Source organism: Glandiceps talaboti, chromosome 8 (assembly GCF_964340395.1).
Source record: "Glandiceps talaboti chromosome 8, keGlaTala1.1, whole genome shotgun sequence".
Classification (NCBI taxonomy): Eukaryota; Metazoa; Hemichordata; class Enteropneusta; family Spengelidae; genus Glandiceps; species Glandiceps talaboti.
The window spans coordinates 25,325,395-25,349,262 of NC_135556.1; the positions used below are offsets into that span (position 1 = coordinate 25,325,395).

The window sequence follows — 23,868 nt, forward strand, 5'->3', positions numbered from 1 at the left end:
CAATTTGAAGACAAAACTTCAAAGTTTAATATAGAGCAGTATACTATTAGACTATGATAATAGAAGTCACCAAAGTATAAAAATAAAGCTTACCTCTGATACAGCTCTGGTCGTCAAAGTGTACGAATCGCCTTTGTTAACTAGTTGGACTAAATTGATTGTACAGATAGATTTCACTCTGATAAAACTTGACGTAATCTGGGTTCAGACAATTGAGTGGAGCCTCTGAGTTTTCACCTTCATGAGTTACATGAGTAAATACATTGATTTCATGACAAATATTAATACCATATTGATTGCTGATGTAAAAAAAAAAGTAACATGCATATTTACCTTTTAGCATGTACATCAAGTTTGATTAAATTGAGTTGCATTTGATAGCGTCGAGATTTTGGCTGTCAATGGACAGACATATATGGGTCATTCCTACGCCCCCTCCCCACCTAATTTGCATATCACTGAGATCGTTATGTGTAATATTTCAACATCTATACATCCCTAAATAATCTACACGACACATCTTACTGTTCTTTCTTCTAATACAATTTAAAGAAATCAAAGTTACTTGCAGGCTCCCATTTCTTCTAAAATCAATCATGATTGGAGTTTGTTTCTCATCGTAACTTTGTATCCCTGTGCTCATTTCACCAGCCCTTTTTAACTTGATTTCAATATACTTTTAGAGGAGTCACTGGTTTCCATCTTTTAACTTACATAATTTTACTGTTCCTTTGCCAATCTTATCTGTTACTGCATTTTTTACTTATTAATGAGTATCTGTCCTCGATTACCTGTTCTTTTTTTAGTATCCTGAAGAACTTTCTTTGTAAAACTTGAAACGTGGAAATAAAGGTTTTATCTGAAATCCATAGGGGCCATGTCTTGCCCACTAACAAAACCCTAAATTGTAAACCAGGCACAGCAACTACATTGTAGATCAGACTGAGATATGAAAAGAACAGAGAAATAGCATATTTTTACATTCAAACACACACCAACCAGCCAAACTCAGAAAAGCACACACCACCTAGTTACAAGACGTAGCACCCACACACACACACACACACACACACACACACACACACACACACACACACACACCAACTTGTGTGTTTTATGGCAAAGTGATTGTGTAAATCTGAATAGTCTCTAAATACAAACCTTCATAATTTAATGACCAATTCGCTATTTGACCTTCAATGACCAATTCGCTATTTGACCTTCTATATGGAGGTCAAAGTCTAAAAACAAAGCTGACCTTTGGGGTATAGATATTTAGGTCTTCAACTTCTTGCATTAACGCAGAAAGAAAATTTCAGTCATTTCACAAAGGAAAATGTCAAGAGCTCATCATTGATAATATGTGGGTATAGACACTTCAATTTATCCATATGTATCAAACTTTAAGAGATGACAAGCAAAATATGCTTTTCTATCACAAATATGGCAGCCATTCTACTATTTAGGTCAAAGTTATGAAATTAAGTGACTTGCATATGCCTCACAGTCAAACCCAGTCATCTTATCACTTGAAAAGTTTTATTCAAAAGTCTTGTAAGATAACCCATATGTGGCTATTTGACCTTGAAGAACTTTCAAGATCAAGGGTCAAGGTCTTACAAGAAAGCTCATATTTGACAATATTGGTGTAGGCACTTGAATGGAGTCACTGCACCTCTAAATTTTTGATGCATAGTCATGATAATGTAAAATAACAAATATGGCTGCCATTCAGAACCATATTTGATTCAGTCACAAAAAAATACCGCCAATGGCGTTGTAGCACAACTGTAGTTTTTAAAAATGTTTATCCATATGCTAGTCTATGCTAACAATAGGTGTTTATTTGCTGAATAACTATCCAGTTGCCTATCCAACCATGTTGCTATCTTTACGATAAATGCTATCATTTGGCTGTTGCTATGGGCGTGGTCATGTTGTTAGATATATTTGCATACATTTGTGTATGTTTTTGTTCACTTGTGTATGAATTCCTGATATTGTCTTTGCAATATGTGATCATTTGGCTGTTGCTATGGGCGTGGTCTTGTTGCTAGGAAAATTTACATACATTTTTTGAATGTTTATTCAATTGTCTATTAAACCCTGTTGTTATCTTTGTGAAATACACCACCGTTTGGCTGTTGCTATGGGCGTGGTCATGGTTACTAGGGTATTTGCATACATTTTTTGAATGTTTATTCATCTGTCTTTCTATTCCTGTTGTTATCTTTGCAATATACGTGATTATTTGGCTGTTGTTATGGGCGTGGTCTTGTTGCTATGCAAATTTACATACATTTTTTGGATGTTTATTCAATTATCTATTAAACCCTATTGTTATCTTTGTGAAATACACCACCGTTTGGCTGTTGCTATGGGCGTGGTCATGGTTGCTAGGGTATTTGCATACATTTTTTGAATGTTTACTCACTTGCTTACCAGATGATGTTGTTATTTGACCAAAATATACTGCCATTTGGTTGTTGCTAAAGGGTGTGGTCATGGTCGCTAGGGCCAATTTTGTCAAAATGTTTTTAAGAAAATCTGCAGAATAACAGTTTCAGAAACATCTTGCCAAGTTTCAGACTAATTGACCAAGTACTTTTTGAGATATAAGTTTTTGACCAAAAATGAACATTTTTACACCTAATTTGCATATCACTCATGGAATCATGGTATGCTTAATATTTCTTCGTCCATACATCCCTAGATACATTCCCATTAAATTTCAGCCCAATCTGCTCAGTAGTTTTAGAATTATAGATTTTTAACCAAAAAGACACATTTTTAGCCCTAATTTGCATATCACTGATGGAATCATCCCGTCATGAACAAATCTTACTTTACACCCCCTTAAGAATGTTCCCACCAAATTTCGCACCAATCTGCCCAGTAGTTTCTGAGTTTAAGTTTTTTGACCAAAAATCACATTTTTTGACCCAAATCACACACACCTGTGATGCGATCATTTTGATTTGAACAATTTCCCAACTAGACACCCAAAGTAATGGACCCACCAAATATCGTGGCAATCGGTTCAGCGGTTTTTGACTTTAAGTTGTTTACACACACACACACACACACAGACAGACAGACGCCGGGCGATCCCTATAGCACTACTGAACAAGTTCAGTTGTGCTAACAAAATGACATGCGTGTCTCACATAGCATGTTTTCCTTTGTGCCAGGTTTGGTTGAAATCATTTGGTTAATGCCAGACATACAAGTGTAAACACACGAATGGATGCACGGATAGAACCCATTTGTAATACCCCCTTCCGAGCAGTGCCTGTTGGGAGCTAAAAACACAAACAGCACATACCAACCAGTCCCTTCCGAGCAGTGCCCGTTGGGAGCTAAAAACACAAACAGCACATACCAACCAGTTAAAACTCAAATAGAACTGTTCAATTTTATTATGGATTATACAAAAAGTAATACAATGTAGCTGTCTATCACAAGTAAATTTACAAATGACCTTTGACCTCAGTATCTCCTCAGCCATTATTTCACATAATAATTACATTGTATTTGAGGGATAACTACATGTATATATTCTAAACTGTGTAAAATCAATGACTGTAAATAATGGATCAAAAGTGGAAAATATCTCCAGAAAGTCAACACTGAAAATTACTAGCACTATCAGAAGTTACAAGTAATTTTCTTTAACATCGGCTCAAAAGAATCACTCGAAAACGTATGGGTTTTTTTTTTTTTATAATCATAATACTGTTTGCTATCTGGCATAAGTAACTATAAACTGATCAAATTGCATATTACATTGACAGGCATTTATATCATCTGTCCTTCTTATCATTCTCTCTACATAAGTCCATCTTTCTAGTGCTACATATATATAACATCTACAAGACAAAAAAAAGAGACAACCTGCAAATCATACAATAAAATAATGCTATAAACATCTTTCATATTTCACTGGACTTCTTAAGTCAATAATTATTGAAAACAGTACAATAAACTTCTAGCTATTTCATTTTTTTCTTGTAACGTGGAAATGTGCACACACACATAAAATAAGACACTAAACACTTACATCTTAGCACATTTATACATCAAGGTATTTCATCACAAATAAATTACGCACTATCACTACATAAAACATACATATTCTTTCAGACTGACTGAGCTACTTTTGCTTCTAATGTTACATTTCCGTTGAATTATTTCACGGAAAATTCAACTTTTCAATCAGCACCATCAAAAAATAAAAGCAATTAAAGTTTGAAATAAAGTGAAAATGCTCACATAAGATAATCAATCTGGTGTTCCCGAAATAACGTTTCTTTAAAACAAAAAATTATCAGTTCTGGATAGTTCTGTTGTTGACATAACCATTTCATATGCGAGGAATACTCAACCTTAAAAACACTTCCAGTTCTGAGAAATATTCTAAGAAATACATTACTTGATGGAAATACTTGAAAAATATGTTTCAAAGGGAAGTATTTTTGATTTTGAAGACACTTAGTGTAAAAGGTAAATTTGGCTAATAACAGTGTTTTTATTCAAGAATTAGCCACCTCTCAGGCAGCTTCAAACTTTGTTCATTTGTATACAGACAACATAGTCCTAGTCCTAGACCAAAACTTTTAATACTCTATCAAGACAAATATGATACATGTAAAACCATGAAAAAAAGGTAGATGTACTCAAGGTAGTAAATGTATACAACACTACTATATAAACAGATTAGATAAAACCTGTGGTAATAGACAAGACACTTAGAGTCTAATTTGGCTAGATTTCTGTGTACTCACACTTTCACTCACGCTAACACTCGCACACAGTTACTCACTCACTCACTCACTCACGCATGCACGCATGCATGCACACACACTCCAACATACTCCCACACACACATACACACACACACACACACACACACACACACACTCTCTCTCTCTCTCTCTCTCCCAGTCACTCACAAATACTCCCACTATTTACATGATGAATACAACACTGGTAGGAAATGTGCAATACCCTGTGAATCAAACCTCTGTGTGCAAGTTGGAAAGATTGTCATCACCACTCTCATAATCACTCAAGCCCATTTCTGAGTCAGGTTCGCACAATCCCGACACGTCAGAGCAAGAAGCGTTTGTGGAGTAGACTGAGATAGACAAATTATCCATATTGGACACAGAGTGTTCATAGTCAGCATTGCATTCACTACCATTGCCATAATCAACCTGTGAACATTCATCACCCTGATGACTAGGGAGGTTACTATGGTAACCAGGTGGCGGGCCATACATATCTTGTGAAGTTTGTGAATTACTATAACTATGGTTTGGTAAATACTGACTTGGGTGTTGGCTGTACAAGTTTTCCCTATGTCTATAGCTACCATAATTGTCCTCAGGGTGGTGAGGAGGGGGTGGAGGAGGGGGAGGGTAATTCTCCAACTGTCTCTGGAAGTCTTCAGCATTATGTGGGTATGCAATATCGCTGGGATCCTCCGGATAATCAGTTTCTTCTCCCACATACTCATCTTCAATAACAAAGTCATTTGTATTCGTTGGAGATTCTGGAACTTCATACTGTGGTAATTCTGAAATCTCTGGTAAATTGTCTGGCGGCATCCAATCAGTACAATCCCAGTGGTAACCTGAATACAACAAAGCACACTCCAGACATTAATCAATGAAATAGATACATCCTTTATTATCTCTTGTTCACATTTAAGCAAGGCATTCGTGCGGCTTATATAGCATATTTTCATGGTTGCCATCACTAAGTATACAACACACCTTAAGTCCACAATCTGTACAAAAGCCAGTTATAGCTGTCACATTAGAAATAACTGCTTTTCAGTGATATCTTGCGCCATCATCAAATTTTCAGAAGTTAGAAAAAGCAATAACACACAACAAATTTTTTTTTAATTGGTGTAAAACATTTGTTTTGAATAGCAAAACTTACATGCTCAGTCAGCATTTTCACCATTTATGGAAGCCATGAGTAACATTTGTATCCTCTCATCTAGCAAAAAGAATCCAGAGTCACTACGAGAGGAGACTTGGACTACAAGTGATTTTAATGGCTACCATATGACTGATTAGTAGGTAAATAGCTTTGGCGTATCAACTATATTAAAACTTATTTACCAATATGTGGGGGAAGTGAGTTGGGTTTTTCTTTTATAGTGAGATTACCAAATGACGACTTTCTTGTCCATGTTGGATAAGGAAGTTGTAACAAATAATCTATTTGATAATTTTCATATGTCTTTGTACACAAGTGGTTGGAATGGCTGATTAGCGATTTTGATAACTCTCTCTCAAATTTCAATGTAGGGTAAATGGGTTGGAATGGCTGGCTAGCTATTTAGATGGCTATGTTGTCTATGTAGGCAAAGTGAGTTGGAATGGTCAGCTATTTTGATGGCTACCATACCATATAAACAAGGGGGTGCAACAACTAGCTATTTTGATGTATGGTATAAACAAGGGGGGGGCAACAGCTAGCGATTTTGATATCTCTCGAATTTCAATGTATGGTAGTGTAAGTGGGTTGGAATGACTGCCTAGCTATTTTGATGGCTATGTTCTCTATGTAGATAGGGGGAGAGGAGTGGGGGGGGGCTAGCATTTTAAATAACTCAAATTTCTATGGAGGGTAAGTGGGTTTGAACACCAGTGTTAGTTTAGTAGGCTATGACAAGTAATTCCTATACATAGGATATACAATAGCATTGATTTCAAGGTAAGTGATGGCTTTCCATATATGGTATCAAGGTAAGTGATGGCTTTCCATATATGGTATCAAGGTAAGTGATGGCTTTCCATATATGGTATCAAGGTAAGTGATGGCTTTCCATATATGGTATCAAGGTAAGTGATGGCTTTCCATATATGGTATCAAGGTAAGTGATGGCTTTCCATATATGGTGATGATGTAAGTTTATGCGGTTACATTGCTGACTGAAGCCTGAATGACTACCCAATGATTTGACAGTATAGATACTTAGTGATGGCACCATGTGTTTATCTCCCGTAGCAGAGAAATGGAGATGTACAAATGACAGTAGCTATGACCAAATATGTTACCATGCTATCTCCACATAAGCATCTTCATATTGCATGACATGGTATCACCTATGAAAGGTGGCATAAATAAGGAAAGCGTACAATTACATGATCATTTCTATATCACAAAATAAATCTTAGAATTCAAATCAGTAACAACTGTGGTAATGGATGTGACACATTCAGCTTGATGCTGTAGGTGTAATGATAGATTTGTGATTCAAAACAACAATTGACATCCTTCAGATGAAGTAACAAACATTTCATGTGATTCTGTAGACTAGCGCTATAGTTTAGAAACCTTCGCCAGTAACCCATCTATCATATTCAACTAATGACTTTTTAGAAACATACACTGCGAACCCAACATTGTTTCAAAATACTTCCTTTTTTCATCAAAATAGAAAAAAGGCTCTGAAAATAGGTAGTCTGACTATTAAATCACATGAATTAAATCCTGGGTATAATAAGTTGATCTATTTCTGACATCAATTACCACAGTTGTACAAATAATATCATGTCAACCATAATACCACTTGCTGCAAAATAAAACACTATTTCCAAGTCATACAAATCAATGACATGCATGTTTAACCATAATAACTGACAATGTTAACCCTGAAAAACAAACTGACTACAGCACATCCAGTATAACATAAATGGTACACATGCATGGACAAGTAGCATAACATACGTAACAAGACATTACATATAGTGTATGTAAACTAAACAAGCATACAGAAATATGGAAGTGAGATAACAGAATGTTTGTACACATTAATGATAGACACTGTACACATCGTTTTACCCGAATAAAACTTCACAGGGACCAGACAGTGTTACTAGTGTTAGTGGATTCGTCTATACCTTTCTTCTGTTGGGGTGCTTTTTACGGAGAAAAAATTATGTTAACGATATATGCAGCATTGCAGCAAGGAGTAAAGAAAATGAGAAAAAAGAAAGACGGCACAATTAGAAGGTTTGGTCAATGTGAGGAGTATATCTGGTACAAACTGTAGGAGGATTTTACTCATTTATTCAAGAAATATCACAAAGCATTACTTTCTATTTATTAAATTAAAAGAAAAACATCAGACGTATTTTTGTAATTTTTGATGCATTATAGTTTGGTTTGTCATATTCTATTTGTTGCATGCATTGTATTGAAATAATAAGTTGATATTTTGTTATTTAGGCTTCAAGTGAAGCCTGCATAAAACAAAGCTTATGAGTGACATTTTGAAGAGGTGTAAAGAGATGGAAAAAAGAACTGCGATAGAGAATAGATGCTAACCAGGAGATTTATGTTTCTTAAATGCTTTAGGCTTGTTGGCTCGATGAATGTACACTGTCTGGTGGGTGTCATGGAATTCCGTGGTTGTTTCCATAGCGTCCTCCGCCCCAATGAAAGAGTGATCTACAGCATCCACGTCATCATCTGTCTGACACTCTGCATCAGCCTTCTCTGGGCCTTTGTGAATCATATCACACTCTACATCGGACAAATCAGACTCTGCTGACACAGGTGGCTGAACTTCAGTTTGAGAGGGCCTGTCACTACTAATACTGTCAATTTGTTCTATAGGCACTTGTGTTTTGGCAGAAGTTTCGAATTCTGATGGAAGAGTGTTTGTTTCATTAGAAACCACAAGCAGAGAATCAACATTGTCATCACTTTGCATAGCGTTTATCTTTGCATCATCTTTATTTATCAATTTGTCATCTTTGGCACTTGGACTGTTATTAATATTTTGCATATCAGAGCCCTCAATACTATCTATAAACTTGAAGTCTTCAACCTTCCCTGTTTCAGAGTCTGAAGTCGTCGGAGTGTCTTGCTCAGAACAGAAACTTTCAGTGTCAAACTTGGTTATTTGAGGTGGCATATTAAAACGCACACATTTCACACATGATGGTAATGCATCTTTGTATGTAGAAGTATGTTTATCATTCTTAGTAGCTTTGAGGCTCAGAGAAGACTTAAGGTTGGGTTTGTCAGTGTCAGACTTGGCAGTTGCTGCACAATAGAAGTTAATGGAATGAATTAGTGACCCATGGTTATACAATAAAGCCAATTTCACACTTACTTATGATATAATGAAATCACACCATACCGTGCAGTTGATAGACAATAAGCAGACACACTTTAGTTTATCAGTATTAAATATGATACATATTATTGTAAAGCAGGTACCACCATGACAAATGACAATATACATATTACGACATTTGACATTATGACAACAGAATAAGGAAAACGGTACATCAAGTAATGTACAGTACAACAGAGACACTTCACCAAATACAGACACTTCACCAAGGAACAAGACAAGACAAGACAAGACAAGACAAGACAAGACAAGACAAGACAAGACAAGACAAGACAAGACAAGACAAGACAAGACAGCGAAACTTCACCAAGTAACAAGATGATGCATACTATAACATGTGGATGGCTATGTGGATGTTACCACCCTTTCAAGTGGATGGCTATACGGATGTTAACACAGCTGTGGATGGATGGATGGATATATGGATACTAACTTATCAAGACTCACTCTCTACATTTATTAGCAATAAATACATATCAACATCTAAACAACCATCTACTTTGAACATTAATGTAAAGTGGAATTTGTAATGCTGTGTATCTCATTAGGCATGGTCTACACAATGACAATGACATCGAGTCATTAGCAGAGAAGGAACATAAGTTTAGCCACTTGGCAATTCTTTAGTTTATTCTCATTTAGTGCTGGTAAGATCCTGAAAATGCTTGGTTTCAGAAGTTTACCTTGATATTGTCTAAATAGTGAATCTTTGTGATGCTGTCATCTTTCTGTTCAGTTTGATGATGTCATTTAACTAAAACAACTTGCAGGCCCTTCTCTTAGTATTACACTATCGTGGCTGGTTAGAACAAATTCAGTCTGTGCATGGCCAAGATACAGTACAAGCCAAGAATCTCTATGACTCAAGTTACTATCTAGTCAAGATATCTAACAAGACATGTTAAGATCTAACTTGTAAATCACTGAACAGATACGATCACTTTGCTTTGTACAATTTCCAAATACCTGAAGTATCCAACTACACAGTCAACAGTCTAACATTTTTTTCACTTTGTCACACACACATGCGTGCACACACACAGGTCAACCACACCCCCACCATTGGGACACACAGCCTGACAGACATACAATAGCTTTATAGCACTACTTCTCTAGAGTTCATAGCTGATTTAACGACGGGTTTGACATAAATGACAGGCAATGCTGTTTGTATTGAAATGCAGTCTGTTAGAGCCAAAAGCAGTTATGCCTATGTTTAAGTTAACATAAGGATTCTTGAGTTGCTCTGTATGGATAGGCATTATGTCATGCACAGACACAAATTGGGACCCATTCCAAACTCTGACCATTACCCCCACATAATAGTCACAATAACTAATAACCAATGGTTAGCAGTCATCACAATGACTAACAACCAATGGTTAGCAGTCACAATGACTAACAACCAATGGTTAACAGTCACAATGACTAACAACCTATGGTTAGCAGTCACAATGACTAACAACCAATGGTTAGCAGTCACAATGACTAACAACCTATGGTTAGCAGTCACAATGACTAACAACCAATGGTTAACAGTCACAATGACTAACAACCAATGGTTAGCAGTCACAATGACTAACAACCTATGGTTAGCAGTCACAATGACTAACAACCTATGGTTAGCAGTCACAATGACTAACAACCAATGGTTAGCAGTCACAATGACTAACAACCAATGGTTAGCAGTCACAATGACTAACAACCAATGGTTAGCAGTCACAATGACTAACAATGGATAGTTAGCAGTCATAATGCATAATACAAAACCAAAGATCAGCGGTCAGAATGCCCAACATCATGTTAGCTCTTTACACATAAACAATCTACAACACATGAATACATAGCAGATTTCCTACCAGGTAGCATGTCCTCATCATTTTCTGACTGTAATGAACTCAGGGAGCTAAAGTTAGTGTTAGCTCCATCATTTCTGTATGCCTGACCTTCCTCAGAGGTAACATTCTGTTTCAGCATCTTATTGTCTGGTTCACTCAGCTTGTTGTGTACTACTGTTAAATAAACAAAGTTTGATGACTTAATTAGTATTGAAAGACACTTAGGATCATCAAATCAACCATTCACTGCAACCAATCTGTCATGTAGTTTTCTGAGTTTCACTCATTGACCACAAATCATATTTTTGAACACAGTGTAATTGCATTCATGCACATACATGCACAGGTGCGCACGCGCACGCGCACACACACACACACACACACACACACACACACACACACACACACACACACACACAAACACACACACACACACACACACACACACACACACACACACACACACACACACTCACTCATGCACATGCATGCACACATACACAATTGTTGTCCAGCTTTGTTATGGTTGCGACATGATCACATCAACTTACCATTATCATTGAAATTGTCAGTGACATTTCGACATTCAAAGTCCCATGGTGGTTTTGTGATAGAGTCAGTATCCGATGCCGTGTTAGATGGTGGTAATGGGGCAAGTGATGGAGGCTGGCTGACTGGCTGGCCTTGGTAGGCATTCTGGTCATTATCATCATAGTTTCTATCACTGTCCAAATTATTCAATGAATTGTGATTACTTGGAGTATAGGATGCTGGTCTTACAGGAATATCTGGTGGTACATTGCAGACATTGCTGGGTGGCAGATTAATAGGTACATCTAGGTTTGACAATTTACTGTCACGTTTGAAAGCGTCTCTACGGTTGTCCACCTGTTTTAACATCATGGCATTGCTGCCATCACGTGTCAAAGAATCATTAATGTTAGCATGTTTCTTGCTCTTCTTCCTATGACGTCGTCTCCTACGGATTTTCCTTACAGCTATAAACAGAATGACAAGCAGGATAATGACAAAGACAGCAATCACAATACCAATAATTTCATGCCATGTGATGTTGAAAGGAGTTGACGTAATATTAGGTGCGTAGTCATTGATTTCATTGCAGCTTTGTCCAGTACAGTTACAGAAATGACCAGATGTTGAGGTTATACAAAGATGGCCACTAGGACATGGATTACTCAAACACTCATCATAAATGGTACAAGTAGTGCCACTAAAACCATCCAGACAGTGACATTCAAAAGTACCAGTAGTTTCTTGATTTACACACGTTCCACCATTTTGACATGGGTTTGCTCCACATGGAGTATCATCTTGGCATCTATCACCAAACCAGCCAGTTGTGCATACGCATGTAAAACCAGCAAAGTCATCATAACAAGTACCACCATTAAGACATGGACTACTTGTGCAAGCTTTACGTACACTGTATGAACACTCTTCAACTGAAGAAGGATTGACACCATCACCTGAAGTAGGTAATTTCTCGCCATTCAACTTAAAATCTTTCATGCAACCAGTAAGTCCATTCTCAATATGGTCATAGGAAGACACTGGGTCACGCTTCTTACGCCTGTCAACATGGACTGCAGCCCCAAAGAATATATCATCCAAGTTAAGTTCTCGTTTATCACCAGGTGCATCTCCACTTTCTGTGTTATCTTCATCGAGGACTATCTTGGCACTGTTACCTCTACGATCTACACTGACTGCATGCCACTGTCCATCATTTATCGGCTGGGAGTTGATTCTAACTCGCCCCTCACCACTGCCACACTGGAATCGGTACTGTACAAAACCATTCTCAATCTGTACAACAGAAAACAAAGTAACAATGAGTAAATACATCCACACAGTGAAGTTAGTTATATACATAATATCTTCAGTGCTCACAATGAAATAAGCAAGTCTTGTCTTATGATTATGTAGGCTAGGGTAAAAACTATAGATACTTCACCTTATGGAGACTGTAGAACACAGTAACCTTTAATAGCATAGAGCTGACAGTAAAGGCCATAGATGTCAGAATGAATCGATGAAAGTCTTTGATGACGACAGTGTTCAAATGTTGGTATTATTAAGCTTACTGAATGTCTGGTTCATGAGAAATACACACATTACCAGACTTGTCCTTGTTTGCACACCATATTACATGACAGCAAAATGGCGCACAAACAGCCAGGAATCTTACAATCTATAGTAAGATGTAGAAAAGTGGAAAACAAACTACTCAAACACTAACCATACTGTTACTTTACATATACCGCAGTACCTATAGCAACTGATGCCGACTGGCAAGCTAAACATATCAGATGATAAGAAATGTGAGAAACTGTTTGTGTACATTAGCCATGTTCTTTCTCAAACACACAGTCTGAAATTTCTGATGTAGGACGCCAAGCATGGTACAATAATATTATAAGTGTCCAGTCTACCAGAGGAAAGTTGCGCCTCGCTGTATTTCCTATGCTTATTTTTGCTGAATCCAGAATTTGTTCAATCATTCTAATCTATTCAAGTCACCCTGACAAAGAAATATCAAAGAGAAATACAAGAAATATAACAATATAAACTTGTCTAATTTAGGATAAATATATTAAAAGAGAAAACTGTACCTCAAGTATACTGTAGTCGTAGTCTCCAATACCATACATGATAGTACCACTAGTTTTGAGAGTACGCACAGTAACAGACATAAGAGTTGATGTTGTATCCAATGCTATGTTATTGTAATGAAGATAACTGTTACCAGAAAAACTGAGTGCTTTATACCTGGGATCTGAAAACAAATAAAGTGGACACAGCATTTGATAACAGTACCAAAGAAGAACAAGTAATTAGTTTGAAACATACCTGTTTGATGTGGAAGAAGAGAACTCATCTACAACACATTTCACTTTATTTGAACTGGCAGTCTTAGTTTTGTTAAATATATGAAACCTACAATATAAATTAATTTCTACCATTTCCACAGAATTGGTATGCAATGAAAATTAGCATGTTTTTATCACTTTAACAGAATAGGCATACAATGAAGCTTCATTAATGACCTACTGACTGACTGACTGACTGACTGACTGACTGACTGACTCACTGACTGACTGAATAACTGACTGACTGAATAACTGACTGACTGAATAACTGAATAACTGAATGACTGACTGAATAACTGACTGACTGACTGAATAACTAACTGACTGACTGACTGACTGACTGAATAACTAACTGACTGACTGACTGCAGGGTTCGTACATTTAAAGCAAAACAAAATTCCAGGACTTTCCAGGGCTTTTTCGTCAGTTTTCCAGGGGTATTCATATTGATTTTGGCCATTTTCCAGGGGTGTTGACACTAAAGTATATTTTTGAATGACATCTAATTGTCTGATGTGGACGAGAAAAAATTAACAACATTTCCCATAATATGTCACAAAACATTTAAAAGACAATCGACACTTTGCAAGATGTTTGTTTCAAAACCATGTTTGCATGCTAAGATTAACGGAGAAACATCTGTCCTACCCCCTAAGTAGCCGTTTTGTCAAGCTGGTACATTGATCGTGTAAGATTGAGTCGCAGCATTTGTCAGTCTAATTCAGACATATCCAGAAAAATAAATTAAAAACTAAAGATTGTCCTCGTTATTGTATGGTTTGATGATTTTCAAGTCAAAATTTTGAATGAAAACGTCATTTACGTTACGAAAATTCGAGCTATGAATAACTAAATACATTCATCGCTTGCGTCTCGATGTTTATGTACGGATGCCACGAGTTGCGGAACATCGCGATTTCTCAACTCAACTTGACCATTGACGTATGTTACTGTACCGACAACATAAAACAGTAGTTTATTCTTTTAGAACGTGTAACACAAATACCCATTTATCGAAGACATAAAAGTCACAACCGTACTTCCACAACCCGGAAATTCAACTGCACTTCCCTAGGCCCTAGCCCTAGTATTGCCATGCCTGAGCTTGTAGTATGTCAACTCGTGCGCTGAACTTGTAACAATTTCTAATCGTAGTTGATGATGCTTTAATACTTGCTACAATGTTACGATAATCTTGTTAACAGACCTACTGTTACCCCTGGCCGGGACTGTTACAATATCATGTCCCTGAAGTGACGACTGGGAGATGGAATAGCAATATACGCAAGATCGAAACAAACACTGCGGTGCCCATTCAACTACGCATAGGCATGGTCTGGTTTTCGCCATTTCACATTTACGAGATTCAATATTAATCACCCGATTGGTCATGATCATTTTCCAGGGTTTTCCAGGGGTAGGGCACATTTTCCAGGGTTTTCCAGGGTTTTCCAGGGAGGGTTTGAAATTCCAGGGTTTTCCAGGGTTTTCCAGGACTGTACGAACCCTGGACTGACTGACTGACTGACTGACTGACTGACTGACTGAATAACTGACTGACTGACTGACTAACTGACTGACTAACTGACTGACTGACTGAATAACTGACTGACTGACTGACTGACTGACTAACTGACTGACTAACTGACTGACTGACTGACTGACTGACTGACTGACTGACTAACTGACTGAATAACTGACTGACTGACTGACTGACTGACTGAATAACTGACTGACTGACTGACTGAATAAGTGACTGACTGTATAACTGATGGACTGACTGACGGACTGACTGACTACTTCTTCTTTTTTAAATTATACAAATCATTTACATTTGTATCGCTTTAGGATTAACTTTGTAACTGTTATTGTCACTTACCAACACAGTTATCCACTGTATTATCAGGGCACACACATTCAAAGTCTTCAATGCCATCATCAACACATTTCATGTTTTCAGGACATGGATTAGTATCACATGCTGAGGGCAGTACTTCTGTTGGTCCCACACAGGTACTATCACCTAAAAAAATTATAAAAGATTTGAAATGAACGACATTACAATAGCAATGCTTAAGAAATGATAATATGTTTTCAATTGAATTTTGTCCAGAAAGTAACATTGTGTTATCACCCATATGCTTTATCATAACAATGAAAATAAGGTCAGTGTGGATTTTCAATATGGGATATAATGTGTTTTACATAAAGATAGACATATTGTACCCTTAAACTAACAACAGATGGACCACACACACACACACACACACACACACACACACACACACACACACACACACACACACACACACACACTAACAATAACCAAAACATCACATCACAGCATAATTCTGTACCTAATCACAATGATAAGTGATTGAATCATTAACTGTTATACTACCTTTACATTCTTACTACAGACCTAAATCCTTCAATGTCTAAGATTCTTACTACCTAACATACAAATGAGCATCTAACAATATCAAATATACTACTAAGCTTAAGATCAATTGTACAAAACACACACCATTTATCATTCTATGACTCAGACTTACTCTTTTCTTTGCATACACAGCTGTGACTTCTGACGTGTTTGGCAGACACAAAGCTGGTTCTAGTTGAACTGACTGCTGAGATAGTGGATTGGTCTAAAATCAGTGAGTCCCTGCATCGAGAAGTCTTTTCACACAGACTATCAGTGCAGATAGAGTAGAAAGTATCAACCACTTCAACTCCCATCCTTTCCTCCAGTGCTGCTGTACTCTCGTTTATTCGACGTACCAATGGTTTGGGTTTCAAGTACATATCATTATCAGGTGCTTTTTGTACAGCAAACAGAACATCCAGGTTACCACTGTCATAGTCTGTGGCCTGTAGACTAACCATGACTATGTCCTCAAGTTCTACGGATGTCAGCGTATTTTTCAGTGTACGAGTGAAGATACGATAATAACCCTCAAGGAACACCTCTGGACTTATGCCACTAAATCGAATGGTCAAACTATTGTCTAGAGTCTCTCGGGTCAACATTACAACATTGACACGAACTTCACCATAGGATGTATACTTGTTATCAGAGACACTGATATTGAGAACATAGAATCCAATGTCAAGGTCAGGCAGAGCAATGATCTTACCACTATTGGCATCAACCATAAACAGATGTTTATTATTGGAGACAAGTTCATAGGCAAGGGTATCATACTCATCATTGTCTTCAGCATGAATAGTACCAATCACACCCCCAGGGAAATCCCCTAGGTAGGAATTGATAGTAACCTCCATAGGGCTAGATACAACAGGTGGATGCTTAGAAATAATGACCTTGACTTCTACGAATGTTTCTGACCACAAGGCTGGTGTGCCACTGTCTGTTACTCGTACTTTCACCATGTATGAATCCTTGTGTTGCTGATTGAATCTGATGATAGGACGTAATTTATAATCTCCAGTGATTCTGAATTCATTGCCTTCGTTACCTCCTACAATCTCACATTTAAATGGTCCTCCATTGGGTGGTGCATCAGCATCAGTGATAAAGAACTCCAGTAGATCGGTGTTGATCTCAGTGTCCTCCTGTCAAATAAAATCATTAATATACACATGGGTCAGATATCACGGTTCAGTTACAAGAAAGTCATGGTCATGAAAAAATTATCTTAACCAGTCATGTTTTAAAGGGTTGTTTTTTTTTTAGAACTTTGGTACATGTTGAATATGATAATAATGTCTTGGATTAACTTACCTGAGTAATAACTGTATAGTTAAGCTGTGATAGTCTGGGTGCATTGTCATTTACATCTGTTACTCTAATCTGTACTGTAACATCCGTATACTGTGGTGTACTGCCTTGATCACTTGCTCTCACCACTAATGTGTATGCAGACATCTGGTAAAGATAACACCACGCAATAATGTATCACACAGAAGAACATTACATATAGTACAGACAAGTAACATGACATCTTACTTGGTCTGTGCATATAGTAAGTATACACATGCATCATATAATTATGTTTTCTAACACATTTATTTAATGAGATCCTATCAGCTTGAACTGAATAACTGTACCTTGAATACTTTGTAGTGTGTGATTGGTTAGCTATGGTACAAATGCAAGGTATATACATAAGCCTGGATAACATACACGGCTAGCAAGATGTACTGTAAACTTGAGATATTTTGAATGCTACAAACTTTTGTGATTTTACAGTCTTCAGCAAGTTCTCAAAGACTAATTTTCTCTAATTACCAGACTGGTACATTGTGTTCATGTACAAGAATGCATATTAGTCACTACTTATTTTTACTAATTACCAGACTGGTACATTGTGTTCATGTACAAGAAGGCATTTTAGTCACTATTTATTATCGCATGTATGTTTACCAGTGAAATGAACGAAAATAAGTCTTTAGCGAATATTTCCAGGTTTACAGTATATATGGTTGATTGATCAAATAATCCAAATACGATGATTGGATAACCTCAGAAGGAAAGCAAGATTCAAGTAATGGCTCACATGATTTGATAGGCATAAAAACTAAGTTTTGATATTAGAACATCGTAGTTACTAGGTATATGTTTGATGTACTTTTCTTTACCTTTTCTCTGTCCAATTCTGAGGTGATACCCATCAATCCAGTGTCTTCATTAATATGGAACTGGTCTAACCTATCACCATGATGTATTGAATAGATTACATCACCATTTGGTCCACTGTCTGCATCAGTTGCCATTACCTGTATTGACAAAAACACAGTATAAACCAGTAAGAAATCTAGAAAGCACAAATATGCTCTTAAAATTCAATTATGATAAAATTGCCGACATGAATTTCTTGTTAAAATAATAAAACACTGGGAAGCAAATGGTTTGTTCACAAAATTAAACATCAGTACTTTTTGCAGACACGTCACAAATTGATGAGATTTTCTTCTTTAACGTTCTGTTCTGTTTTACACAATCACTAACCTAGGGAGTATATTTGCTAGATCACTTGAGTGATACACAATCACTAACCTAGGGAGTATATTCTCTAGATCACTTGAGTGACACACAATCACTAACCTAGGGAGTATATTCTCTAGATCACTTGAGTGATACACAATCACTAACCTAGGGAGTATATTCTCTAGATCACTTGAGTGATACACAATCACTAACCTAGGGAGTATATTTGCTAGATCACTTGAGTGATACACAATCACTAACCTGCCAGGTACATTGTGTAAATTACTAACTCTAAAATGCAAATATTGGAATAAATCTACATACCTGAAGTACACTATCACCAGCCTGGGCAGCCTCACTGATAACTATACTGTACATTTGTTGGTTAAAGATTGGTGCATTATCATTGGAATCAGTCACATTGATATTAACAGTTGTTAAGTCATGTTGTGGTTGATCTCCCCCATCCACTGCTTGTACAGTTATATAGTAATCCTTTGCCATTTCAAAGTCTAACGGCTCAACAACAGTAATTTCACCTGAAGATATAAACAGTACTGAATTACAATGGTGCAATATATATATAGTTAGTTTATGACAGGTGGTTTGAAACATTGTAATATGGACCTTGATCAGACAATAGTGTTAAAATGTCCATAAATTGATAAAGAATGAATGATTCTCAGGATGAACCTCCTGTGTCTGATGTATATCAATTCTGTGACATATCATTCTGCCAACTTCTAAGATCTTTCACACTGACAACAGGATTCAAATCAATTCTCACCACAACACAAATATAGAGAAGAGGATGGTAAAGGATAGTCACAAACATAGTCATCTCTTAGACCAGATTTAAAGTACTTCATATATAAAAAAAAAAAAACTTACCATGTTTAGGATCAATACGGAATTTGCCATGTTCATTACCACCTGTAATTCTATAGGTGATTTCAGCATTCACACCAATATCTTTACTAGTGGCTAGTACTGATATCACACTATGGCCAACAACTACATCCTCTGAGACAGTTGCGTAATAATCCCGGAACTCAAATTCTGGCGGGTTGTCATCTTCATCCAAGACCAGTATCTCCATGTAAGCCAATGAACTGAGTTTTGGTGTGCCACTGTCTGTCGCCCTCACAGTTAAGTTATAGAAACCTTCTACTTCTCTGTCTAGTTCTTGAGAAAGACTGATGATGCCAGAGTCTTTGTCGATAGAGAATATACCAGATGCAGAGTCTACAAATGAGTATTTCACTTGACGATTCATTCCTATAATAAAGACAAGAATACATTGTATAATATTAAATTCTCTAGCAGAACATACATCCTAGCGTCTACCCCAGCTTTGGTGTATATAGAATCACGTTATCAACCAAATGCTACATTTTCATTATTCATCATTTAATTGCACTACTGCAATAAGTAATTGTTGAACATGGAGAATACCAGTTAATCAAATGTAAATAAAGACTACAACATTCATTATGAAGTAGTCATATCAGAAGAAAGTTTTTAATTTTAAAACCAACTGTGTAGTACTATATCATTTTATTCAGAACTCAATATGCTGATTTTGTTTTTTGTGGAATAACATATCTAAAATCAGCCTATATCGGGATCAGTGGCTAATATTTGGGGTTATGTTTACCTGTATCGGGATCAGTGGCTAATATTTGGGGTTATATATTCTGACATTTACCTGTATCGGGATCAGTGGCTAATACTCGGGTCAACAAGGATTTGACAACAGTTTTCTCTGAAAACCATTCTCTGTAGACAGTATGAGTGAATTGTGGTGGGTTATCATTGACGTCACTTAGACTGATAGATACTTCTGTTGTACAAGATCGGCCTCCACCATCAGTAGCTGTAACTTGTAGCATGTAGACAGGATAGACTTCACGGTCTAATTGTGAAGATGTTGTCAAAACACCTACAATAAGACAACAGGTACAAATATATTAACGTCATACTAAACATGACATGAGAATACTTCTAAATACAATATTGCATATTTGGTAGTTTCAGATACAACAATATCCCAAGTTATAGATGGTCTATTTTACTTGCAATAATATCAAACTACTGCTGATGGTAACCAGACACAATTGATAACACTGAAATTATCCCGATGATAAAGTTGGTAATTTTTCAATGTGATTTCCTAACAAAAAAAGGAAGGAAGAACCTTCTTTTAAAATGGATGGACACTGATGACAAAATTCTTCCTCTTACACACATTTCACACACCATACTGTACTAATTTAATAATTTAAAATCAGATGCAAACACCATCTTTCATACACAATCCAGAATTCCGCTTGTATGATTGCAATGATTTTGTCAGTTTGTGATTTACATATGTATGCTTATCACATTTTCTTTGATCATACAGAAAAGTGACCAGAAATGTCAGAAATTTAATTTCTTGTATCAAGAAAATAAAACCAAAGGAATGTTATAGTTAATTTTTGACTTGCCTGTTTTAGGATTGATACTAAACGCCTGATCACTGTCACCTAGAAGTTGGTAGGTAATTTCAGCATTGATATCCTTATCATAGTCTACTGCATTGACAGTCAGAACATAGGTACCCACAGCTACACTCTCTGAGATCAGTTCTGAATACAGTGCCTGCATAATAAGACATCACAAAGTCTGGTCAATAATACATATTAATGACTGAGGAACACTGACATAAATAGTACTCGTATTTACATGGATAAAGTCAGTATTTGATATGATCAACATTTGACAGTAATTTTCTACATTAACATAATTAATCACCAATTATAAACTGTATAATTCCATTAATTAGAGTACTATTCTTGATACACACCCAAGTTGTGTCTTATTTCATGTTTCAACAATGTCACTAAAGCCTTCATCAGGACAAACTGACAATGATTACTGTTCACCACTAGATGGCAGTGTTATGAACAAATTGTCCCAGAAATGACTTAGCTGATATGTATGGTTCCATGTGTTTAATTATTAATGTCATACCTCATTGTTACACATAATAAATTAAATTACTCTGTTACTATTTCACATACTTTTACAAATCTAAGGTCGACAGTACTGCTCTTGTGCAAGCCATCAACAGTGCCTTTTTGGTACTATACAACCTATGGTCACTTTAGCAGAATTGTGTGATTTTTAGCAACTAGACTACATTGGTGGTAAATATATCTCGTTAAATGACAACAATTACATTAAGACTGACTGACCTGTTCACAGATAGGACTGTTATCATTAGCATCTAAAACATCAATGACAACCAAGGTGACATCAATGAAGGCACCATCAGTAGCTGTAACATTTAACATGTAAGTCTCTTTCACTTCTCTGTCCAGTGGTCTTTGTACACTGATTTTACCATTAGTACTATCCACAGCAAACTGACCTAGCTGGTCACCCCCTGTTATGTAGTATACAATGACTGCATTGGATCCGATGTCAGCATCATCTGCTGACACTGTAATCACTTCGGTGCCGATGTCAGCTTCTTCACTGATTTGTCCTGTGTATATTCGTCTTTCAAACTTTGGTGGTGAGTCGTTACAATCAGTGACATCAAGTTGAATCACAGTCGTATCTGTTAATGGATTTCTATCATTGCTGTCGGAAGCCGTCACACCAAACATGTACTGTGGTGTGTCTTCTCTATCGAGTTCACCTAACAATATTATCCAGCCAGACCTTTCATCAATTGCAAATATATGGGAAACATCACCAAGATTATCACTCAGTGAGTACGTAATCTCACTATTGGATGTCGAATCAATGTCAGAGGCAAATACTTGTATGATACTGGCATCGAGATTAGCATTCTCTTGCATACTAACTGTGTAAGGATTAGCTTCAAACTTGGGTGGGTTATCATTAGCATCCTTCACTTGTATGGTAACTTCAATAAATGACGATAACGGTGGCAAAGTGGCAGTTTTAGCACAAACTGTCAGTTTGTGCCAGTGCGTAACTTCATAATCTAATTCAGCACTAACTGTAATAACACCTTGCTGGTCAATTAGAAATTTGACTGGATTATTGGTATTTGGTCCATTTCCATTCACCAGACTATATGTCAAGGAATGGTTACTTTGTGCAACAATTGTTGCAATCTCACTACCAACTCTTATATCTTCAAATGCATGGAAAACATAAGTTGTTTCAGCAAATAATGGTGGATACTGATCAGCTTCCAATACATGCACTTCCACAGGAACATTGCTGGATCTTGGTGGTTCACCTGTATCCTCAGCTTGCACAAAGAACTGTAGGACATCACCATCTGTATGGGGGAGATAACCATGAAAAAATGAGTTTATGTTTTTAATGATTTCTTTGACAATTCACTCATTTCAAATTTGATATCAGTGACTGAAAAGGTATATCTAATAAGCTATATTTAAGTTGCCGACCTTTCTGTCATTTTGAAGTGCCACAAGAGGGCGCTTCAGAAAAGAACGCAACCTTCAAAATGTGCCTAAAAGTTCAACTCTTCAGTCCTACAAATATGTTTGTCTCAATCAAAGTTGTTAGAATTATATGAGAATGCTAAATCTTTAATGTGAAACACTAGGAAATAATGATTTTTATAAAGGAAGTTAGAGTGAACTATCATGGGCCTCATTTCAGGTCCAAAGGCTGCTTCTGAAGAGCACCCCTAGTGGCAAAACTGTACAATCTTTTGTCTTTATGATAATCGGTGTATGGTAAATAGATACGTGCCTTCTGCAGTACTACTTTTAAAAGATAAAACTATAAATACATACTTTTTCCTGTCATAGGTGATGCTGTTGAAATAATACCAGTATCAGGATCAATAGCAAATAAATTAGAAATGTCTGTGGACTCCTCCTCATAAACTGAGTAACGAATATCAGCATTTGGTCCAATGTCACTGTCAGTGGCCGTCACCTACAATGATCATAGAAAGAAGATGTTATAGAAGCTGAGTCACTAAAAAGAGGATTTACATATCACTGTAGACTGTAAAAGACATTGGCA

General features: G+C 36.7%; 1 protein-coding gene across 5 annotated transcripts in view; it reads right to left on the bottom strand.

Annotated features, from left to right (window-relative positions):
- Positions 1-4,899: 4,899 nt before the first annotated feature.
- LOC144438587 (protocadherin Fat 1-like) overlaps positions 4,900-23,868 on the bottom strand; it is a 63,313-nt gene continuing 44,344 nt past the window's right edge. Inside the window, exons 15-30 of one of the 5 annotated variants that reach the window (XM_078127674.1) lie at positions 23,634-23,778; positions 22,086-23,149; positions 21,336-21,489; positions 20,555-20,788; positions 19,738-20,124; positions 19,171-19,385; positions 18,498-18,635; positions 17,641-17,784; positions 16,451-17,471; positions 15,775-15,918; positions 13,638-13,801; positions 11,556-12,831; positions 11,026-11,178; positions 8,350-9,072; positions 7,923-7,940; positions 4,900-5,635 (exon numbers count right to left, since the gene is read on the bottom strand). In XM_078127674.1, the coding sequence (XP_077983800.1) occupies positions 5,016-5,635; positions 7,923-7,940; positions 8,350-9,072; positions 11,026-11,178; positions 11,556-12,831; positions 13,638-13,801; positions 15,775-15,918; positions 16,451-17,471; positions 17,641-17,784; positions 18,498-18,635; positions 19,171-19,385; positions 19,738-20,124; positions 20,555-20,788; positions 21,336-21,489; positions 22,086-23,149; positions 23,634-23,778 (6,600 nt within the window). In that variant the 3' untranslated portion in view covers positions 4,900-5,015. Of the gene's footprint in view, positions 5,636-7,863; positions 7,941-8,349; positions 9,073-11,025; positions 11,179-11,555; positions 12,832-13,637; positions 13,802-15,774; positions 15,919-16,450; positions 17,472-17,640; positions 17,785-18,497; positions 18,636-19,170; positions 19,386-19,737; positions 20,125-20,554; positions 20,789-21,335; positions 21,490-22,085; positions 23,150-23,633; positions 23,779-23,868 lie in introns of all 5 variants that reach the window. The other 4 variants (XM_078127677.1, XM_078127678.1, XM_078127675.1 and 1 more) reach the window with 4 other exon arrangements.